Genomic DNA, 22827 nt, shown 5'->3' with positions numbered 1-22827 from the left:
CGATGAAAAAAAACGGTCGGTTCAGAATCAATAAAGGCACTCCCCTCGACCCCGCCGTTCCAACCGCGAATCGAAATAAAACGAGCCGCGACGTCGCCGAGTAGCGGTGCCACGTCGTCGTCTTCGTTCCTCCATCGTCGAAACACGAGAAAGGAAAGGGGTTGCTCGTCGACAGCGGCATCGTTTGCGGTGGCTACTTTCATTATCTTTCTCCAGGCACGCGGTTTCAGACACTCGACGCGTGGAGTTTCTTGTTCCACCCTGAACCGTGAATTAATTGCTCGACCCGTTGAAAAAAAATTGGCGATGGAGTGCAGAGCATTTGTTTTCTATGTCTTAATCAAATTTGTCAACGATAGAAAATTCTGCATTTAAGGGTAGTTTCTTACAAGATTGGTTGTATTTTTCGGAAATGTAGCGATAACTGGGGATTCAATTTCCAACGTCAACGAAGTTACACGATCGAAGAAACATGCGAGTGTGCCAAGATCGAGGAAAGAAAGAAGGGAAAAGGGGGTTGGGGTAGGTGGGAAGAGAGCCGACAAAGCATAGAAAGTCACGAGACGCTGGCTCGAGAGGCTCGCCCCGCTGCGACTCGGGACAAAAGAGGTCTGCATCGTTCGGTTTTGCCTCTTCTGAACGCGAAAACGTAACGAGCCACTTGACCACGTTGCATATTCCAGCCAGTGCCTCCCCCCCCCGCCCTGTTGTTACGTAAAATCCTGTCTCCGTTCGCGAGGAGAGGATCTCCGCTAATTAAAAGCGACTTAATTGTCATTTTTCGGCTGGGTTGCTTGCCCCGACTACCCCCCGCCCGTTTAGAGTTTAATTCCCTGACACTTCTGAAGGCAATAATCTCGATCATCGAGCTTCGATTTCCCGTTTTATTCCCAGAATTCTGGAACCTCGATTCCAGATTCACCGTGTGAGAACGTATTAATACTGGACCACCGAAAATGAACGTGTTTCTATCACGTTGGTAAAAGGAACATCTTGTTGAAAATATCGATAAATTAACGGACTACTTCTTCACTTGTATACCGTAATAAAAGTAGCGAAGAAAAAGAAAAGACATGAAAGCACTGATGCAGTGTTAATAATTGTTATACAAATTTACGAACTGTCATTATTGACCAATGGACTGGAAACGATTTTGACTGTTTTGGTAGATCTGGTGTTAATCAAGACGCGAAACATCACAGAGTTTCTTTTCTCTCGCATAATTAATCGCGCGCTGTGACGAGCACGAATTCAGAGCGTTGACGGTCCCATAATTTTCGGCGACGACGTTAAAACCGCTCGTTACCCCAGATCAGTAATTACGGGACACGGGATTATCGCGCGAGTTATTGCTGATAATTACAGTAATATTCCGAGCCGATTACGCGAACGTCTATGTTCCCGAACCCTCCCAGTTACGCGTATGGCAAAACTGTCGAGAGTCGATGCTGGAAAAGTATCGAGTCTTCGGGAACCTCTATAACCGAATATTTTAATTAACTTTCCCGTTTACGTCGGTCAATTTGCATTCCAGGATCATTCTCGCTGTATCGAGGAGCTTTACCCGCGGTTTCCTTGGGGGCGACGAAGGCGTGGCCTGACGAGCGCGAGAGAACGAGGAAACGACAGGAATGACGGAATAATTTCTTCATTGTCCTCGGGCAGCACGCTGAATTCCAGATTTATTAGCGGCGCTCGTCGAGGCGGATCAGAGAGAGACGATTTAATACTCGGGCGATTTAGATTTTAACCTAGTTCCGGGAGAACTACAACGCGCGTGGTCTCCTTTAGAAACAATCTTAGCCCATTAAAAGTGGTAATAAAATTACAACGTTATTATCATTTCGGTAATCTTTAAATAAGAAATCCGTTATTTTGACTGGTTTGGTAGTTCTGGTGTTAACACTAACCGTACCGAGACTTTTATATACCTAGTTGTACCGTATTTAAAACTGGTCATTTGACCGACGGTCGGTACGGTTAGTGTTAATGGGTTAAATAACCTTCATGTATGTCGTAAAAATTTCTGTTACTTAATTCTCCGTTGAGATGAGGCTTCACGAACAATGCATGTTTCCTCATTACGAGACACAGGCACCTGAATGCCTACTCTTCTTTTCATCTGCAGCTCTGAACGTGACTTGTACGATCCAAGTACATATACGAAACGCGACAAGAACTTGTCGACAGATCCGAATTCATCGAATGAATCTCGATCCTCGTCGAGTAGGCAGCGTTAGTACGCGTCGAACGTGACAATCGCGAGAAACTTGTGTCGTGAATTAGGCGTTAGAGGCGGCATACCGCGAATAATGACTCACCTCGCGAAGCTCCTTGATCTTTAGGCCTCCTTTGCCGATGATGCATCCAGCTTGGCTCTGATGCACCAACATGCGCACGTCGATCTCATCGCTGCCGTGTCGGGATCCATTCTGAAAGCATTTCGTACCCGTTTAACACGGTGTCATCATCGGGTAAGTCTGACTAATTCTTCGAACGTCTCTCTGACCACTAGAGTGTTCGTTCGTTAAATTACAGGCAATTCTGAAACCGGAGCAGTTCGTAAAACAGACACGGGTGATCGAGGAATGAATTCCAACTTCTCGATTAACACCCACGAGCTTTACGAAACGCTCGGTGGTTATATTATCTAAGAGAATCGGTGATTCTCCCCCCTGTTCGCTATATATACACCCAGTGGCGAGAACATTAGAGTCATATTTCATCAGATCACCTAGTTCTGTACCTCTGATGGCATTCAATTATCTTGACACGGTTTTCTACGAATTTTTCGGCAGGAATACCACGAAAAAAGCAATTCTTAATGAAAATAATTATGGACCTTTCAACCCGTTCGAACTATTCCGCACGTTACTTTCAAATACAAGTTGCCACATACGATCTACCGTGCTCGGCTACTCGACTCTATGATCTCAGTATCTCTATGAACTCGTGTGATCTCCTCTTCTGGTAACAACACTCACCTCCTCGAGATTAGGTACGACCTCGTTCAACACCTGAAGAACGGTGGTCAGATCCGAGCTGATGGTAAGCACCCTAGAATCAGAAAGACTCCAACAATTACTCGGCTCTTCGACCGGTTCGCGGCGATTATGTGCTACACAGGCTTGCTCCAATTCTCTCGGTTCATTTTTTTTTCGGTTTGTTCTAACTTAGTCCCAGGGGAGTGTCCTCTTCTTCGTGGAAAAATTCAAACCGCGAACTCCCGTTCGCCTGGCACCTGGAGGAACCTGACGCGAGTTGGCGGATAGACGATCGATCGTTTCTGCTCGCATCACAAAGTTCGCGTACACTCGAGATCGAATGATTGATTTTTTTTTGTTTTTTTTTTCTCATGATCGATATTCTCTCCCCATTGAGCAAACGATCAGATTTAGCACAAACTCGCGCCATTCCAGTTTAAACGGAACACGATCGGCTGCCTGTCGCTCTCCCCCGAATGAAATGTAGACCAAGGACTACCGACGATGGAAAATATCGCTTCGAGAGCCACGGGGGGGGGAAAACTTCTCCTGGTGCCTCTACACACGAAGATAAACACGAAACTTTTTGAAACGATGCACCAGGCCACAAATCAACTCTCTCGGCGGTGGTCCTCCGTCTGCGTCTTTCTTTTTCCTTTTACAAAAGACGTGTTCAGTTTCTGAGTGTACTATTCGGTGGAAGAGGACATGTTGCGATCGTGCTTGGTTAACTAGAAGTCTCCCAGTATTATCTTTACAATCCAACACTATGTCGTTTCCACCCAGTTGTAACAGATAACACATAGCAGTGATCGATAATTCGAGCACGAGTGAGCCACGATAAGGAACAAGAAGCTGCCGAAACGAGCATCCAAAAATCTCACGCCAGGCTCCCGTCTTTCTCTATTCTTGTTTTTTTCACAGATCATATTTCCCACTCGAAGCGAATAGCGAGAATCGTATAGGACTGTACGTATTCACTGATCGCACGATTCAATTAATCGTCGACGACTTCTGTACTCTGACTTCGAGAGTGCTCGAGTGAGGAAATAGGATCCAACCCCCCCCCCCAACCCGCCTCTTCTTTCCATTTCCAATAAATTTCCGAGCAATTTGTAACTTCTCGTGAAGTTCACAGCCGTTAGGAGACTTCCCCGTTAACATCGAGCACTCTTTCGTCTCTCCGTCGTCATCGCCCGTTTTTTCACGATCTCCTTTTCTCGATCGATCGAGAAAGAGTCTCTTTCTCTCTGTTGGCGACCAATTCTCACTCTCGCAAGACGGTCATCGCGCGTTTCTGTTATTGGTTAATGTTAACCCTCAATTGACAGCGCGGGGATCGTTAAAACAGTGACCAAGTGGTGTAACTACACACGTTTCTATCCACCTGAAACCTCGTGTGCTCGATCCTCGGGAATAACACATATTCAAATATGCCACCGACTGTACGAAAGAAAGCTAAAATCGCTCGCGAACAATAGGTCGAATTTTATTGTCTGCTAGCTATCCATTGGCGGTTAATCAATGGGTTAACACAAAAAAAAAAGGTACAGTATTTTGGTTAGAGAAAACCGTTGGTTCTCGGTCTTCCGGGAATAGCCCCCACTTCACCCGTACACCAATTGAGGGTTAATCATGGATTTCTCCTGGTAGATACACGATGATGATTGCGCGATATTCGTCGGAATCGTGCCCGACGATATGGAACGGTTTGTTAATCGACGACGTCTAAACCGTAAAAGCGGCCATCACCAACTAATAAGTCCTCCCTACAATTTCCCAGTTTTTAGGAGTGACAGACACGCACATACACACACACAAGCTGAAACGAAAACGCGAGAGTCGCGCGTGTTTTGCTGGACGAACTAACGGAGGGTCGAAAGTCATCGCCTAGGCGAACGAAGTTGCGAACGATCGGGCGCTTTCCACGGAACAAAGAGAGGAAAACAAGGGAAGGAAGGAAAAGACAAACAAGTGTTACGTTCATTATATACTGGATAAGGGTCGGACGCAAGAAGGTTTCACTTGGACAGGGATGATCGTAGACGGACACGTGTTCGACTATCTGTGACGCGGCGGGTCGATCGTGGCTGAGGAATTGAAAATTATATCGAAGGAAGACCTGACAAGATCCATTTACCGATGTGGTAGAAAAATGGGAAAGGTGTCTCCCCTCTTTTTGGGCCAGGTGCGGACGGTCGTTAGTCGACGACGACAGGCCCAATCGGATCTACCTTCTTCTCCCAACGATCTTTCATGGGGGGGGGGGGGGGGTGGAAAGGGGGTGAGCAGGAACACGTTGGAGATTGGTGGAAATTCCTCGTGTCACACGCATTCTCCCCGTTTAAATCGATCGAATTATTCGAAAATTACCGTAAATTTCAAAGAGGAGACCGCGAGCGCGTCCGCGATACGGAAGTTTCCAGCGAAAACTTCCCCTGTTAAATTCTCGGAAACGTCGGCTCGCCTCGCGAATAGAAATCGCATTAAGGCCAACCCCCCGCCCGAGGACTTTTATAGTCGGCGATAAAAAAAAATTTACTGCCGCGGCACGTGACATATCCCCCTGAACGAAGATAAATTTCTTGTTAGCATCCTGTACCCTCACTCCCCTCCAACGATAGGGATGAGAGCCACGTATATATCGGTCGACAGATATTCTAATTGTGTCGATTTCGAATTACCCCTTCCAGTGTATCATTTCATTTCGAAAACGTGCATTTGCGTCTTTAATTCTAATTTCACCCTTTCGCTGCTGGAAGAACCGATCGATCGATGGGGACAGGCTCGATCGCCCTACAACGATCAACAGGATCTCACGATAATCTCCAACGACCAACAGGATCGTTAGTCATTTTTGGGCCTTAGCAACGAATATATACTTTTTCTCTGAACGACATCGAGAGACGCAAGAACACGTCGTGACACACACGCGACATACAAGAGGACGGGTAATGACTTTCGACTTGCGGAAAACAATAATATACGTTAATCACGTCGGCAGCTCACACTGCCGGGTGGATGATCAGTGTGTGGGGATCTCCGTTGACCGGGGCGTACCTAGAAAGTATAAGCGTGTGATAATATCGACGTTAAGCGTGGAATCGGCAGGCTCCCGCCGCCTCGTTCCACGGATTAGCATCCGTGTTAGCCACAACAAAATTAGAGAGAGAGAGACACAACTTTTGGTGTACATACTTCCGCCGACATATATATATATATATATATTTATATATTAATATATGCGTGAGTGTGGTTTTTCTGCGAGTGTGTAGGTGCCGGGAGGTGTCGTCCGCGCGCGAGACGATCCATAAGAAGAAACAGGGAAAAAACAGAGACAGACAGACAGACGGACGGACAGACAGACAGCCATAGAAATGAAATTGCTCGAAAGAGAGACGGAGACAGAAAACGATGAAAGGTTGAAAGGAGTTGATTAGGTGAACAGGAGGTAAGTACTGTGGAGAGATCGTATGTTATCGAGTACCTACAGACTCCAGTTATCGTTTTATCTCACTCAATCTGGACGTGTTTCCTTCACAATAGACTTATGGTTGTGATCGGCTTAGCCAATAATAATGGCAATTCGTGTGGTGGTCCAGCTAATTTAATTCGTCGTCAATTTACGATCTCAGCACAGTATACGAGGCGCGTGTCGGGAACATATTCAGGCCTGTGTTTACGTAGACTTAACGAAATCATGGACGAACGGTTGGGTAGAGAATGGAGGATGACTCTGTGTGTTCTCGTGCCTTCGAAACTTGCGTTAGCGAATTACTCGCGGAAATAATACCGATGGAATAGCTCATTTAATAACAACAATCGCGTTCTCTATTGCACAGTAATACTAGACGGAGGTTCGACATTGCTGTCGTAACACCAAACTCTAGGCACGGCGAAGACACACGCTTCAAATGGAAAAATAAACGTGACCATGTTCTGATGCCCAAGTCTCGCCTGAGAGGCTCCTCGCCTTGAACTCGGAAAAAGGGTACCACGAGAACCACGTTCGTCGACTTTCTTGCGTTTGGATCACTGCAGATAGTCCTGGAGAAGTGTCGGACCCGAGTGTTACTGCGGAAGTACAATTAGAAAAGAGTTTCGCCCTGTGAGCAAGGAAAGTTTCCAAGAGAAATAGAATTTTCTTCGCTTAACGCTCGAGGGAAGAGGCAACAGGGACTGGGCTGTTAAGGATTCGCCCAACACCCGCCGCCCACGGACAAAGCTAAACCTACGGTATTAAGAAAAACTGAAACGAACCTCGTCGGAATTCTAAACTTTCGAAAATCAAAGCAGAAAGAATATAACCATCAATCTCTGACGGTTGTTCTCTCTGCAAGCTTGTAAACTGTGAAAAACTACTTTCCCGGCCCTTGTCTATCTCTCTGGTATTCTTCATCACACTATAGGCTTCGAAGGTCGTCTCATTCAGAATCTCCGGCTGTGATTCGGCCGCGGGAGCAATCTCCAACAGAGCGGGTCATTCGTCATAATCATTCTTCAAGACACCCATCTCCTCGGGGGACCTAGACCGTCTCCTTTATCCAGGACTGAGCGTTCACCGATTCTGTATCCCCCGCAGCACGCAATCCTTTTCGCAAGAGTTTCTAGAAATTGTGACGACAGATAGAGAGAGACAAAAGAACAGACCTCGTGAACCATCTATTCAATTTGTAGCGGCGATGAAAGTTGTCGATGTATCGCTGGATGTAGCGGGGAACAAGAAGAAAGAGACAGATGGCAGCGATCCAGGTGAAGGAGAGAGAGAGTGATCTCTGACCGAAATAAAAAGTGTAGGGTCTGCGGGGGAGAGACAGAGTCACCAGAGAGCGACAGCAGAGGGCATGCAACCGCGTGGCGGGCAGGTGTAGTCACGAACAACAACACACACAGCAGACATTGGTTCTTCAGAAATATTACTGCCTTCAGGATATCAAAGCTCGTTCGTTCGGTGCGCGGTACGGGTTCTCTCGTTGAATCATCGCGAAACCATGTTGTGAAGGCCGGTGGTCCGAGGACACGTATACAACACACAGGGTTGAAAGAGGCTTGCGAGAGACGACGACGACGAACACACACAGAGCCGATTAAGACAAGGCTGAGGCAGGCAGACACAGGTACAAAAAGTGAAAGTGAAACAGAGATAGATAGATAGATAGATAGATAGATAGATAGATAGATAGATAGATAGATAGATAGATAGATAGATAGATAGATAGATAGATAGACAGACAGACAGACAGACAGATAGATAGATAGAAAGACAGGCGGTATACTAAATAATATATAGAGAAAGTAAGTAAATGATGAAAAAATAGACAGAGATTAAGAGAATAACATAGAGACAGAGAAAAAAATCAGAAAGGTCGCTGTCGTTCGGTTAAAAAGAAACGGCAGAGCGATCCGTAATTTTACATTATTCGGCGGCATTTTGCAAGGTATTCTTGTAATTAGAGACAAAGAAAAATAAGACATTAAGTAGTGGTGTTTGGTCATTACCGTTCGGGTCCGGGGCAATCGGGTACAATGATTGAGGCTTTGTACTGTCGGGCCGTGGTGGTTGGTGGTTGGTTCATTGGTGGTTGGTTGGTGGTTGTTGTCGATTGTTGGTAGGGCGGTCCATTTGCCGATCGAGTCAGGGTCCGTCGTTCCGGGCAGGGCAACGGCAGGGCAACGGCAGGGCAACGGCAGGGCAACACACACCAGGGGGGCACAACGCCGGGGTTGGGGCGGGGCCAGGGCACAAACCATCAACCAAGTTAGACATCATGTCTCTCACACGACTTCCTAGAACCCCCCCCCCACCCTCTTTCAACATACCCACCCACTGTATATCCGTAATCTAAAAATCGTTTTATTTTCGAGTTTCTTCCCCAATTACGCCGAAGATCGGAGAAATGTTTGTACGCGGCGCGCGCGACCAATGGGTCTCTGGCGTTCGTTTAGTGGATATTTTGCCGAGCTACACGAAAAAAAAGTGAACCAAGAGGAAAAATCAGGAACCTCGCGAAGGGTTCTTATTTACAAGGAAACGAGACAAAACGAAACCCCCCGTTATTTCCGGTAAATATCCCAAGGACCCCTTCAAGACGTCTCCGCCCCCCGAATAATTGACACTGATTAAGACCTGAACAGAGAGACCCGAGAAAACGCGACATTTCAATTGCTAAGAAAGCTTCGTTGCTCGAGGCGCGGCTAATTAAAGGGAGTTTTAATAAATTAACCGGCCACGATCCCCGTGTACACCGTTCCCGATTCTTCTCCCTGATTCGCGCACGGAAAATACACGTTAAACGCGCGCTCCGCCAAAGAAACATCGCTTGCAAATATTTCTCCGATCCTAGCAGAATAGGCTTGTTTCTCGGTCACGAGATTCCCCCAAAGTAGCGCGCAGCAACCGATCTTCCCGATCGACTCTCAAGCGGCGTTCCGGATTCTCTCGCTGCAAAAAGGAGGGTCGCACCAGGCAGAGACACCGGGCGATAAGATTCTCCCGGAGAAACTCCGCCATTTTTCCCCCTAGGAGATTTTCTCTCCATTTACTCTATATCCCCGGGTATACATGTGGCCTTCCACTACGTTTTGGGTCACACACGCCAGATGCGCGCGTCACCTACGAATCTTGGCGGCGAAACTCAGGCAAACGAAACGGCCGCCTCTCGTGACCGATTATTTACGACCGTGGACAAGATGATCGAGTGTAGGGGACGACTGGCTCGCGTTCGATTAATTTCGCGTCTTATGCAGACGGCCTCTCACCGCGGACCGTAAAGTCTCGAGGGCCCCAGATCTCGCGACGATATTTATGGCCCTTCTTCTCCTTTGTGAATCTCGCTCGAGTGCAATTGCACCGGCTCGCGGAAACACCGCCCCCCTCCTTCTGGGTCCATAAATCTCGATATTTTTCAACAGGCGCAACTTGTAACCGTACACAGAGAGCTCTTTGCACAGCCACACGAAATGTATGGTAGTTGACGATTTCTCTGATGTTACCTACACACTCTGTTCACCGTAAGAATAACCTTGTTTCGTGCGCACTTGTTTCTTTGGCGTCGGTAACGCCACACGCTTGGGCTATACTTTTAACCCTTTTCACTCCATTGTCACACTCAGAAGGGACAACATGTATGGGGAATTAGGAAATTCCGAGTGCAAAGGGTTAATTGGTAGGACGATCGGCAGGGATAGCGGCTTACGAGTAGGCAGTAGTGGAAGACGCGCAAATCGTTAGGTTATTATTACGGTGGACAGTGGTGATGGCGACACATTTGAATTGTATCGACATTTGGTGACGATACATATTGATACCCAGAGTATCGATATACACATGTATATATGGGGAAGAAAATGTCAATATTATCGGCTAACGATACTTGCAATTCAATTAAAAGCAATAAAATCCAGAAATGAAAATAAATCATTTATTTAAGCGGATATTTACCAAGGCAGATTCTCAGATAACATCGTGTGTGCGTGGAAAAGAAATCTACCAATCGCAAAAATGGGAATCTCGCAATTGGTACATTTTCCTTACGACCTGTTACATTACGGCAAATGTAGCGATTGTCTTGAAATTTCGATATTTATGGGTTAAGGTATCGATACTGGAATATATCGTCACATTAAATATCGATACTGTATCTCCCATCACTAGTAGACAGAGTTTACACCGGAAATTAAGGGAACGCGTGTGTCCGAGTCAAGTCCCACTCTCACTCACTCACTCGCTCACTCAGTCACTCAGTCACTCAGTCACTCAGTCACTCACTCACTCACTCACTCACTCACTCTCATTCTCTCTCTCCCTTTCTCCCTCTCTCTATTTCTCTGTTTTGCTCCACGAGTCTGTCTCTCGTTAAGTCTTGCCTGCGTTTCATCGTGTTTAAATGCGGACTTTGAATGGGTCCCAGGCGTTCGAAAGAAAATAACTATATAATGAACAAATTGTGTATACGAGAGAGGCGGTGTATGATCGATAGATGGCTCGCTTGAAGGCCACACAACCTTGTATGTGGCTCCGTCGATCGCAAAACGAAACGTGAGCTTAAGCGAAGTCAAATATGTACCCCGAGAAACGAGAAATATTCTCAGACGTTACTTGAGCTCACGTTTTACGGTTGCTATGATCACGAGAATAATCAGTATACGAATTCTGTCTCCGTTCGGACGATCGACGATTGTAATCATCGCGACTCTTTAGTTTGTTCGCCAACCTCGCTAACGAAAATCATCCGTCGATTGTTCCCCCCGCGAGCTGAGAAAAGCTCGCGCGGATCCAAGGCTCGGCTTCTCCGTGTTCATCGCACGGACAAGCGTTACCGCCTTGGCAGACCTCCTTTTTTTCGTGGTGGTCTTTGTAACCATTTGGTTCGTGCAGGGTGAATCTCCTCGGCGTCTCAAGGACGGTGGTTAAAGAACAAATAAAAAAGAAAGAAATAGACGTGGAGAACAATCGATGTTGCGCAACCGAATCGAGCCGAGAAGCAGACAAAGCCCGTTGCGCACCTGGTTGAATCGTACAGGTTTTCGTGGACCGAACTAAATATTTGCGAAAGTCATCGATGTGATTTGTAATGAGAATTGTAAGATACTTGTCAGCTGATACCAATAGTCTGGAGGGTACGTGATGCGTTAGAAATTGTTGTACGAGTTCGTAGCAAGTGCGAAACAGGCTTTACTCGTCGACTCGCGAGCCGCATCTTTAATCAACCGTTCAGGGTTAGATGCAGTTTCACGCCCACGTGTTCTCCTCTCTCGGATCGCTATCGTTTCAGATGCACACGTTACGTTACGTTACGTCACGCGTGATCTAAGACGACCGGCACGACGAACGAACGGAAAAACAGAAAGAAAAAAAATAGCATGGAAAAATAAATCATTCTCGCGTGCGGGTCTCAGCGATAATTGCGGGAGACGATGGAAACTTCCCAGTTCAGGAACCAAATGTGTGTGCGACGACGGCGCGTTTCGTTGTGCACGTGCATGGAATGTGTACATTATTGTTGCCACGAAACGATACGAGAAACGAATCTCAACGTCTGTCGTCATCTTGACCACCCTTTCGCCACTTTGTAACGATCATGGTCACTTGATCGAAATTTTAAACGTGTGAATTTTGTTTTCCTTTTTAACGTGACACAATAAGTTAAGATATTAACAGTTCTAGTAAGTAATAACCATGCAGAACTTGTTGGCGAAAGGGTCGATGACTTCAGAAGCAAAAAAAGATCGAATAATGTATATTTTTCATCCACGCACGTTTCGTAACCTCCCTAAGTAATTCCACGGCTAATGGGGGTACACACAACCGATCGGCACAGGGATCGAATCGACGTGCCGAAATCGAAACTAGCGTATTAGCGTAAGAACGAAGCGAGAAGGTGTCGTGAAAACGTATCCATTTAGGTTCGCTAGCTTTCCAAGCGGTCCATGTGCCACCATGTTTTCACGGTGTCGTTCTCACGATCTTCTTCGGCCTAACACTCGAAACGTTTCTCGCCCCTTCTGTTCTCTGCTCTCGAGAAAGCGACAAAGACGAGAAGAGTGGCTGAGAGAACGAGACTGATGGAATAAACAGAATCGACGCGGAACGGACGGAGCAACAGCTTACCTGACTCCTCAGTTTGGTGATATTCTGGCCACCTTTGCCGATTATCGAACCGGCTACCTGCAACAGAAAATTAACGTTCTAATAATATCTTAAACAATATTTCTTTCCCTTCTTCGTACACAACGTGCGCTAATCGTTTCGTGTAATGCGTACACTTAAGCACGTTTCTGCGTGCACGAAGCCAAAAAAAAAAAAAGGCTAACGTTCCTTGTGCATCGCAATCGGATGGAGATCAGAAAGTAAGCGGTGGCCTGGAGTGCTGGATCGTCGAGAGATCGACCTCGACACAAAAGCCAGAGCAAAAGGGTTTAATCTCGACTCGTGTCCCAAATTTAATTCCCTCGTTTCACGTATCTCGCAACCGCGCACGGATTAATTTTTCGTGGGAAACGAGGACCCAGGGGAGGACGAAGAGTACAGAAACGTTAGGCTGCTGGAAGGTCGATCGATTCGAACGATTAGCGGCGATAACTTGCACAGAGATGTTGCAACAACCGCTGAGGAACAAACATTCACCCGCCCGTGATAATTGCATTCCCCTCCGATGGTGGTCGAGCAAGTAAGTTCGCTCTCTCGAAAGGAGTGATCGACCGTCGATCGTGCCAGGCGGACGGATCGACCCTGACACAACCGTTTTCGCCGATGGGATCCCGATTGCGTGGCCACTATACGCGCTTCGACGACGATCGAGCATTGTGCTGGTCGCTGGTGCACGAACGTTTCGATCCCCCCACCCCGGGAACAGTGGACAAATTTTTCTTATAGTTCTTTCTCCGTTTCTGTTTTCCGTACCGTTATTTGTTATTTTATCGATAATTACGCATTTCTTTCTATTGTACATAATCATAACTTTCTGTATATTCTTGTAAATACTTTTGTAAATTTTCTTGTTGCCGTTTATTTATGTAATTCTTTATACAGTCCTGTAAAATGTTTCATGAACTTTGTTAAACTTTCTGTACAGTTACTACAGTCTTTGTATATCTGAACTTTTCGTTTGTCCTCTAGACGTACATATACTTGTATATTATAGAGAAAGGTTCATAACCCGTTTATAAATAAATATTATTATTATTACTAAAAATTATTCGAGCCTCGACGGACCGTCTATTCTTTGTATACATCGGTGGTCTTTTGTGTGCTGCAATTTTTACCAGTCTTTCACAGGGAATTCGATGACACTCCCAAGCGCAAAGAATGGCGAACCACGTTCACTTTGTGTAAGTTGCTTCGCCGCGGCGAAACGAGTCATTGTTAGCAACTTCTGAAAAAAAGAACTGTGAGGGAGGGGACCGTTGGAATTTTCCCGGGCAAAAGAAAGTCGAAGGAAACCCGATAACGGTTCACCGAACGTGGCGACAATGACCGGAAGAGAACGTGCTGCCGCTGCCGCTGCCACCGCACGAGGTTTCGCGTACGCGCGAGCAGGCCAGCTTTTACAGTAACACCGTATCTTCCGTGTACAGCGACGAAAAGGTTGTATGGAGGAACAACAGAAGGTGTATCGTGAGAAAGGCAATGCATCTATGGAGACGTTGCACGCGTCTTATCTGAATAGGAAAAGCGGCTACGGAAAGTTCCTGTGGCGTTTTATTAGGAGATTTTCAGGGGAAACAAGGCTCGATATATCGTCATTGGGGGGTGGCTGCAACGGACAGAGATTAATTTCTTTAAATTGGATCTCGTGTATGTGTAGTAATCTCGAGGATCGTGAGAAGAGATCGCTCCTTGAACCATTAACCATCGGATACGGCTTGTGGAAATCTCTTTCGAAATTCTAAAACTGGCTAGAAATTGGAAAGTGTACTCAGTTTCACCAGAAGTTAGAAAGTACTCTAAGCGGGTTTCTCCTCTGCGCGGTTCGAATTTGCATAAGAGACGACCCGGTCGGATCTGTGGATATGCCACTTTGAAATATACGATGTGTCTGTTTAACAATCGATTCCTTCTCGTGGAATTCTTATTATTTAGGTAAATAGGATGTAATCGAAAGTACACATTACTCTTAACCAAGGAGATCCTTTGTAATAAACATTGATTTCAGTTTAATTCCTGTCGTTGCACGATCTACACAGAAGATACCAAGACCAGATCTGACGATCTTGTGAACTCGCTGACAAATCGAAGTTAAGAAGTGCTCCGACGCGAACACCAAAACTCGTCGGTTCCCAGCCATTCGAGTGCATGATCGTAATTACTCGCAGGAAAATAGTAAGGCCTTACCTTGCTGGGGATCAGTAGACGAAGTTCCTCGTCACCCTGTCTGTAACGCTTGTGAGGACTAGTCGGTCCTCCGGAGCCTGTCATAGCGCCTGCATCAGCTTCTCTCTTCATTCTTTCTGCAACAGAAACGCGAATCGATCATCAATCACCTTGATTCGAATTCTCCGTGTTTCAAAGTAAAATATTTCAGTCGAGACCGTTTAACCCCGTTTCACGATCAGTGTTATGCCATGCCGTCACGATCGCTTGGTATCACGAAACTCAATGTAAGTACGATACAAGTAGAAAATGTTATAAAATTTCTCGCAATTTTGATATTGAATGAAATCCAATGAATGAATCTGACCGTCTTATAAAGGATAATGTACTCTTTACTAAATGTTCGAACTTCTTATATTACCATCCGAGTAGAAACTTGTATTACCTCGCGACACGATGGAATATTATTTCATTATTACACTTTATTCGAGTTTAATCGGATAAATGTTACTCGTCCTCAGTTGTATGTACAGCACGGGGAAATGTCTTGTTCGCGAAGAGCTCGTCGACCTTTCATCGATCATCCGGGTTAAGCCGTGGCCCCGGCCAAGATGGGTGGCCCCGTTTAATAACTTAGTAATTAATGAGCTCCGGCTATACTTCGACTTGATCTCTTGAACTCTTTCTCGACTGGCTTCCACTAATTCTCCCGTAATGTTGGACAAGTAAAACTGATTCATGCACCCCTTGAATTTTTCACCTGCTCGCACCCCTTTCCCCTTTTTCTCCTCGTTCTACGATATTACCCGTGTTATGCATGCACCCGAATGTTTCGACTAAAAAGCTCTCTTTCACTGTTATCGATGGATTTATAAATAAACAGATACCGTTAAACTCTGTAAACCGAACGTATTGAACAAATAAAGCTCCGTCGTACCGTTTCAGAGCTGATGTTCGCGGTTTCGCTCTAGGTCTCGGCCAGAACACGTATTCGAAACGTCGATACGCGTTTAATCCTTTAACACCCAGTGTTGTATCGGTGCAGCACTCATTTTAAAAGTGTGCCAAATTCTGTCATCGGTTAATATTTCATTTGTGTCAGCAAGGATGCGTAGTTTCACCGATGTGAAGTAGATCTCCAGGTTTTCGGTTGAAAAATTCAAGTATTCCCGCCAAAAATAAATAAATAAATAAAAAAGGGAAGAAGAAATTGACAAAAAAATAGGTCTATTTAATATCGATATTTTCGACTTGAAAATGACAAGATACAACATATATGTACATGTCGGTGTCGTAATTTTGAAATAACGATTCAAGGATCTGGGCGTTAAATGGTTAACCCAGACCTCCTCCGCGAGTATCCACCGCGCTACATATTCCAATATACATACAATACCGGCCGATAGTCTGGCGGCGGCTCTCTTAATAAAAGCTTACGCAAGAACTCTCATTTGGCAATAAAACGCGTAGTAAAGAAGTCGTAAAGAGCGCGTTTTAAACGACGAGCCAGCCAGCTTCGAAACCGCGATAAGATTACGAGAGTAACGTTATGACGTCATAGGGGCAGGGGAGGTAGTAGCGGTGGAAAAACAGCGGTACTCTGGAACTAGTACGGGGCGTCGTAAAGAGGCCAGATTCCCAGAGCCTAGATAAGAAATTCCGCAATTACGCGTCGATGATCTATCCGTGATTCGCGATTTCTTTCAAATGAACAGCAACGACGATCTTCGATGAGACCGATTCGAGTTTACTTCAAACGTCTGGTTCGAGTTGAATAGAATTTCGTGTAAAAACTTCGGACAGAAGTGTTAAAACCCTTGCATTCCGAAATTATGTAAAAATTACCAAACACATATTTTCTTGTACGAAGAACATTTTATAATTTCGAAACCGTCTGATGCCGTTTTTTATTCGTTGTCATTCACCGCCTTTTTTACTTTCATCACAGTTATACATATTGTATAATAATTCACGTTATAATGTGATTATATAAAAATATGCGATTAAATAATAAAACCTAATTTTTCTTACCTTTGATCGATAAACCCTCTTGAAATATTTGAAAGAAATTAGTGTTTTGTAAGTTTCTATTGTATTTGTGAAAATGCTCCACACCTGAATTCCATCCAGAAACTTTTAAATACACATACAAATCTGTACTACACCATCTATAGAAGATTAGAAGAAACTATTATATACTCACAAATACGAAGAAATACATGACACTAATATTTTATTTCGTAATTCAGAATACGTAACAATCTGGTAACAGTGGGAACGAGAGGGTTAAACTATAAATGGAGAACGCGATCAATCGAGCTGTCAGTATCGATCGTCGACCAGCGATGGAAATTCACGGGCGGATCGTCGATCGTTGGGTGGCGCGCGCGGAAAAATTCCTCTCGGCCTCTGGTACGGTATTTGTCGCCTCGAAAACGAAGCGGAACGTGACGGCGACGATCGCGCTCGTGCAGCTATAAACGCGATGACACGCGTTTAGCATAGAAATCGGGGTCGCTTGAGTCGCATACCGAACAACTCGCCTCGAGTCAACAATGAGAATAACCCCCCTGTCGTCGCACGAGACCCACAACGCGTCATCGTTACATGTTAATTGACGTTCCCGATAAATTGCTCGTGACATTGGCGCTGGTAGGTTGTTCCGTAGATACGACAAGAATATTTGTTGGTTACACGTTTATGATAACGATTCCCACGAATTTCTGTTCCACTGATAAAGAAACCGTATGCCCTTCTCTGGAACGTCGAGCACGAGGCAGTAGAAGTGCTGCAACAACTGAATTTCGGGACAGCGATCGTAGTCCAATCACGACGACGCATTGAGCAGCCCGTAAATCGCCCCGAGCATACTAATTACAGTACGAGCAGTGATTGTATTCTTTCGATGCGTGGACCGAACGGAACGTGGATCGATGAATAACGGTCCTCGATGATGTTTTCTAAGTAAGCAAAATCCGAATTGTACCGTGTATGGTGTTATTTTAATCGGAAAAATTTCACCGATATTTAAAACCCTTTAACGCCTAGTATGACGTACGCGTCACACCTGGAAAATTATATTTCCAGGGACTTTGTTGTGATTGAAGTGCCGTCTGGGACCATTTCTGAGTTTACATAATTTCTTTCAAAGGGTTAACGAAATTTTCATCGATAAAGAACCAAAAATAAACAAGGTTTTATCAAGCCTCAGACCTGTTACAATACTCGTTCGATCGGTTCAAAAGAGGACCCGTCCAGTAGCCGGAGATGACTAGCGAGCAGTTAACCTGGAGTTCTTTACGAGCACTTATCGAGACTCTACTGTAGGCGATTTTAGGCCAACATGGACGATAATTTCGATTCGTACAGAGAGACGGTTAATCGTGAACGAACCATAAACGATGCACGTTGAATCAAGCGTAAAACCGAATTCTCGACGACGACGACGAGAAAGTCTCGCCTGGAAATTGAAAGGACGAACGACGCTCGTTCGGAAAAAGGTACGTGCGGACCGGACAGACGAATCGATACTCGAGACCGTTCGCGGCGACGGCGTCGGCGGCACGCGACGTTAATAATTTACCACGCGGCGATTCGGGGGACGGAACGGTGACCCGTGGCGCGCGATTCCTCGTTTCGATTTCATTGCGGTCGCGGGAAGAGCCGGCACGGGAGGGGAAAAAACGGCTGTAAGAAAACCACGTCCGGCCGGAAACCGGGTTTATTCGCGGTTCGTTAAAAAATCACGTCTCGCGTCACGAAAACAAGCTTCTCGATCGTTAACGGGAGTTTATGAATCGATAGTTGTCGATAAACAGCGCGAACCTACAACGTGAAATCCTGTGACCACGAGCAATAAAAAGATCGTTGCGAGGAAACCCGAGGGAAAAAACAGTTTCTTGGTTCAAAAAGAAAATTTCGTAACTGCACGGGTACATTTTTCACGTAACCGTATACGAATGATTTGAACTATACACACAGCGCAAGGTGGAGTGTTCAGCAAAAAATGCGAATAAAGCTATTAGACGAAACACTTTAGAAAAACGGCGCGGTCCCATTCTTTATTCCTGCTCGTGCTCGAGGAACGATGAATATTAATGCCGGCCCAGGCGCTCTTTCGCGGTGAATTCGTTCGGCTTTGACAACGTTGTTTACCTGCTTCGCTCGCAAGTTCCGCCCTCTTCCCTGGTCCCATCGTCCGATTATCGACTTTCCGTTAAAAACGCGGAAGCAATTTTCCGACGGCGGGGGGTGGGGGCAAAACGATGGTCGAACAAGGAGAAACTTGTTCGTCCTGTCGATGTTTTCCAAAGGATAACTCGATGAATTCTCGCCGAGGACTCGTGATCGATCACGAGAGAACGATGAACGATCGACGTATAAGGTGTGTGTGGAATTTTTCTCCCTCCCTCTCTCTCTCTTTATCCCTCCCTCTGTTTTGCAGGGAACGTTCGAGACGCGTATGAAATATTTACCGAACGATTTCGCGCGCCTTTGACACGATTCTGTCGACGCGATGAATTGAATTCGGAGGACGAGACGGGAACGTGGACGCACGCAGGCCGTTAAACTTTCAGACTGTCTTGTCCATCGATAAAAATACAAAATGTACACGTTTTCTTTAATCGACAAATAAACGTTTACAGTATTTTCCAAGAAGTAACACCATACCTGGTGGAAACCCTTGCTTATAGTTAGTGATCGTTGTCCACGGATATACGCGTCCAGGGGGAAAAAAATGATTTATTCTTACAACCGCCCTTCCACGGCCATGTATTCAACAAACTGGCGACGTGCGTGACCAGGCGATGTCGTGACACGAACTCGAAAGGACCTCCTACGTTTCCTGGCCACCCCGCCATTACCAAACGGGGCGAAACGTGGAGGGGGTGGTGGCGGCGATGGTGGTGACTGTGATGGTGAACACAGTCGATCGTCGTGCTCGTGGGGAGAAGACGAATGATAAAATAACGGGGGTGGGATCGTTTTTCCGCGTGGCGCGTATTAATCGTCTGGATGAAACCGTTCAAAGTAATCTGTCTTTCGACACAATTCGAAACCACTATATTCATACGATATCGAAATTACCATTAGACAACACCTAAAGAAATACCTCTGAAAAAAGGTTAAGTTTACCCAAAAAAGGTTACCTAACCCAGACCTAACAACTTGACTGCCACACTCTTGTTGGGACACTGATCCCTTACGCCACGATCATGTATTTACTACGAGTTAACTCGTACATGGCTTTTAATGGCAGACAGTCATCTACAAGTATACTCAATCACAAGTTACAGTACATCCCCGATGAGTGTTCCAAGGCTCTTCGGCACTGAACATTAAATATTTCATAAACTAATGCCACCATATGCAGTTGAAAGAAATATTCTTCAGAATTCCAAGCTCTATCATCGCGTCTAAACCTCATGAAAAAATCAACGTTACATCTGGAGACCCCTCCTTGTCAGTGTCGAGAAGCCTTCGAACGATCATCGAGGATTTACGATATCTCGTATTTGTCAGTGAACGTGTTAAATAAAAGACGTTTCAACGACCCGGTACCGTGTCAGAAATCCCATTTCTCTGCCCCGTGAGGAGTGAAACTCCTTTAACCGGAGATAGGTTATTCGTGAAAAACCGGTAGATATCACCGCGTCTGCTTCATTTTTCCCCGACACGCGTCCCCATTCGAGCGTGAAAGGTTGGTCAGAAGAGAGAGGGAAGGGGTGAGTTTGCCGTCGTTAGGAGAGGAAGGGGTGAAAAGGGGCGCCGCAGAGTCTGCGATAGGAGTAACGTGAGGCGCCGAAGAGTCCACCGCGCTGGCAGCGGTGCATCGACTAACCAGTCCATAACCAGTCCGCACGCCACTCTTAAGGGTCGCCCTGGCTGATATACAGAGACACGAATGGGGTAGAGGAGGGGTGGGAGAAAGGGGTGCCGTGGGGAACGCGCCGCAATTAGGAACGGCGACCAGCTTGAACTCAGTGAACTTGAGCCGGGAATTTGAACTTGATGAACTTCCCGACGCATGTACGCGACACCGATGGTTGCCAGCGGCGAACGCGAAGGGGTGAGAATTTAGGGGTTGGTTCCACGAGACTAGTGCACTTCTTCCGAGATTAGACGGCTCGATTCGTGTTTTCGATGCTCTTCGATCGAACCTGATCGTTAATACCATCGATGTTAATATTTCTAATGGCATTTTGAATGTTTATTGCAATACCGTCACGAGCATAGGGTCCTTATAAGGCCTATTCGCGTTACCAGAAAATGGAGAAGATGGTCGTTCTCTACCAACATCGAAGTTATCGATTTAATATCAACGACTCTAGAAACATGAAATTTTGGGGATAGCTTCCCCTTAGGAAAAGCAAAATGTCTAGTCGTTGGATGCTCCAGTCAAGTTTGGATTAAAAAGACGACCAGTGCAAAATCATGGAGTTGTACCATTATTTTATAGGATTCAGTAACATTAATAATGTGTGGACTGTGGCGATCGTTCCAACACGAGTACTGAGAATACTGGATACTGATCGATATTCTTGCTTATCTGCTACCGTGCATGTTCAAGTACTGGACGGAGATACCAACTACAATCACGATGGTATAAGCTGGCGAAACTAATGATACATACACCGTCTATACACCGTTATTAACGTTACGTGCCTGCACCATTGACCATGGTGGGCTACGCTTAAACACGAGAATATGTCTATACCGGTACTGAGAAAAGCAAATTTCCTTTCTCTCCGTCCGGGGGAAAAGCGAATGGGAGATCCTTTCAACCGTTCCCACGCTTCCTCGCAATACAAACCGAAACGTCCTTTCAAACGTCTGTGTCAGCGAGCTGGATTTCAATATTTGCCAGGCGGGAGAGATCCAGCCCCGCGATAAAGTGTAATCCACGGGGCCACGCGTCGCGTGATCCGCATCCCAGGATCGCGTGAAATTCCCTAGGTTCTTTTGATATTCCACCCAGGACGAGTCCCCACTCTCCCTACCCCTCTTGGTTTCCATCAGAGATCCGTGCCAGATACACACTCGGCCTTAATCGCATGCGCGCGCGCGCGTTGTCCCCGCTCGTAATTACCTTATCGACGCCAGTAATCATGCAAATTCGCGAGCCCGAGTTCCACAGTCGTAATCTAACGAGAACGCAATCATTTTGTAACAACTCTGGTACCCGATGCGTGTCGCCGTGGGGAACGCGTGCAAATTGCTCGCGTACTAAATACCACCCTTCCACCGGGGGGCTGCTCGTTCGATGCTACGGACACGCGAAAACACGACACACGGGTCTTTTCTGATCGTTTTGATATCTGTTTTGAGAACTTTCGATCTACAGAGGTTCTGAGAATATTGTATCGTTCTGTTTCTAATGGTTCCCTTAAAAAGATGCAGCCCCCGATATTCCCCCGATTCAGATCTAGTAGGAATACTATCTCCCTATTTTCAGAGCAATGATACAAAACCGATGAAGAAGCCCAAGTGAAACGATGAATGTGGCCGAGGGTCTAGGGTTCGAACAGGGTGAAAGTTCTCCGTGTTTTCCAGGGGAAACAAAGTGTCGAGTATGTATCGAGAGCGGAGGCAAATGGAGGAGGAGGAACCAGGTGGAAAGGAGCAATGTTATCGAGCCAGAAGTGTCAAACTATTCCAATTTACGCGGAAGTTCGATGAAAGAGGATCGCGATAGGGAATCCGTGGAACGCAATGGGAACGAGGAACCCTGCCCGTTGTCGCGATAATCCCCCCCCCCCCCCGCCCCTCCAGCCACCCAGTCCGTTGGTTATACAGTTCAAGTAATTATTTCGACGTCGGGGCAGACGACGGATATCCGGGATAATTGTGGCGAGCGTGACAATGATCCCGTCCACCCTCCCCCCGAAATTGCACGGTGCCGGCGAAATATGAAGTTTGCGTGTTCCACCAAGAGTGTACGTACATGTTGCTCGCCTCGTCACCCCTCCGTCAGAGATCTCGCGATTCAGATAACATCCGCGTGACGTTTTTTTTTTTTTTTTTTTTTTT

The 22827-nt window shown here is 46.0% G+C and overlaps 1 protein-coding gene across 4 annotated transcripts in view; it reads right to left on the bottom strand.

The window, feature by feature from the left end:
- Window positions 1-22827, bottom strand: part of LOC107191787 (heterogeneous nuclear ribonucleoprotein K) — a 91114-nt gene that overhangs the window by 24636 nt on the left and 43651 nt on the right. For 2 of the 4 annotated variants that reach the window (XM_015580895.1, XM_015580897.1), the window contains exons 4-8: window positions 14818-14933; window positions 12595-12651; window positions 8484-8527; window positions 2985-3057; window positions 2322-2432 (exon numbers count right to left, since the gene is read on the bottom strand). In XM_015580895.1, coding sequence (XP_015436381.1) covers window positions 2322-2432; window positions 2985-3057; window positions 8484-8527; window positions 12595-12651; window positions 14818-14928 — 396 coding nt within the window. In that variant the 5' untranslated portion in view covers window positions 14929-14933. The remainder of the gene's footprint in view (window positions 1-2321; window positions 2433-2984; window positions 3058-8483; window positions 8528-12594; window positions 12652-14817; window positions 14934-22827) is intronic. The other 2 variants (XM_015580898.1, XM_015580899.1) reach the window with 1 other exon arrangement.

This window comes from Dufourea novaeangliae, unplaced genomic scaffold (assembly GCF_001272555.1).
Source record: "Dufourea novaeangliae isolate 0120121106 unplaced genomic scaffold, ASM127255v1 scaffold228, whole genome shotgun sequence".
Taxonomy (NCBI): Eukaryota; Metazoa; Arthropoda; class Insecta; order Hymenoptera; family Halictidae; genus Dufourea; species Dufourea novaeangliae.
Note: the sequence above shows the minus strand (reverse complement) of the source record. Positions and strands in the feature narration are given on the sequence as shown.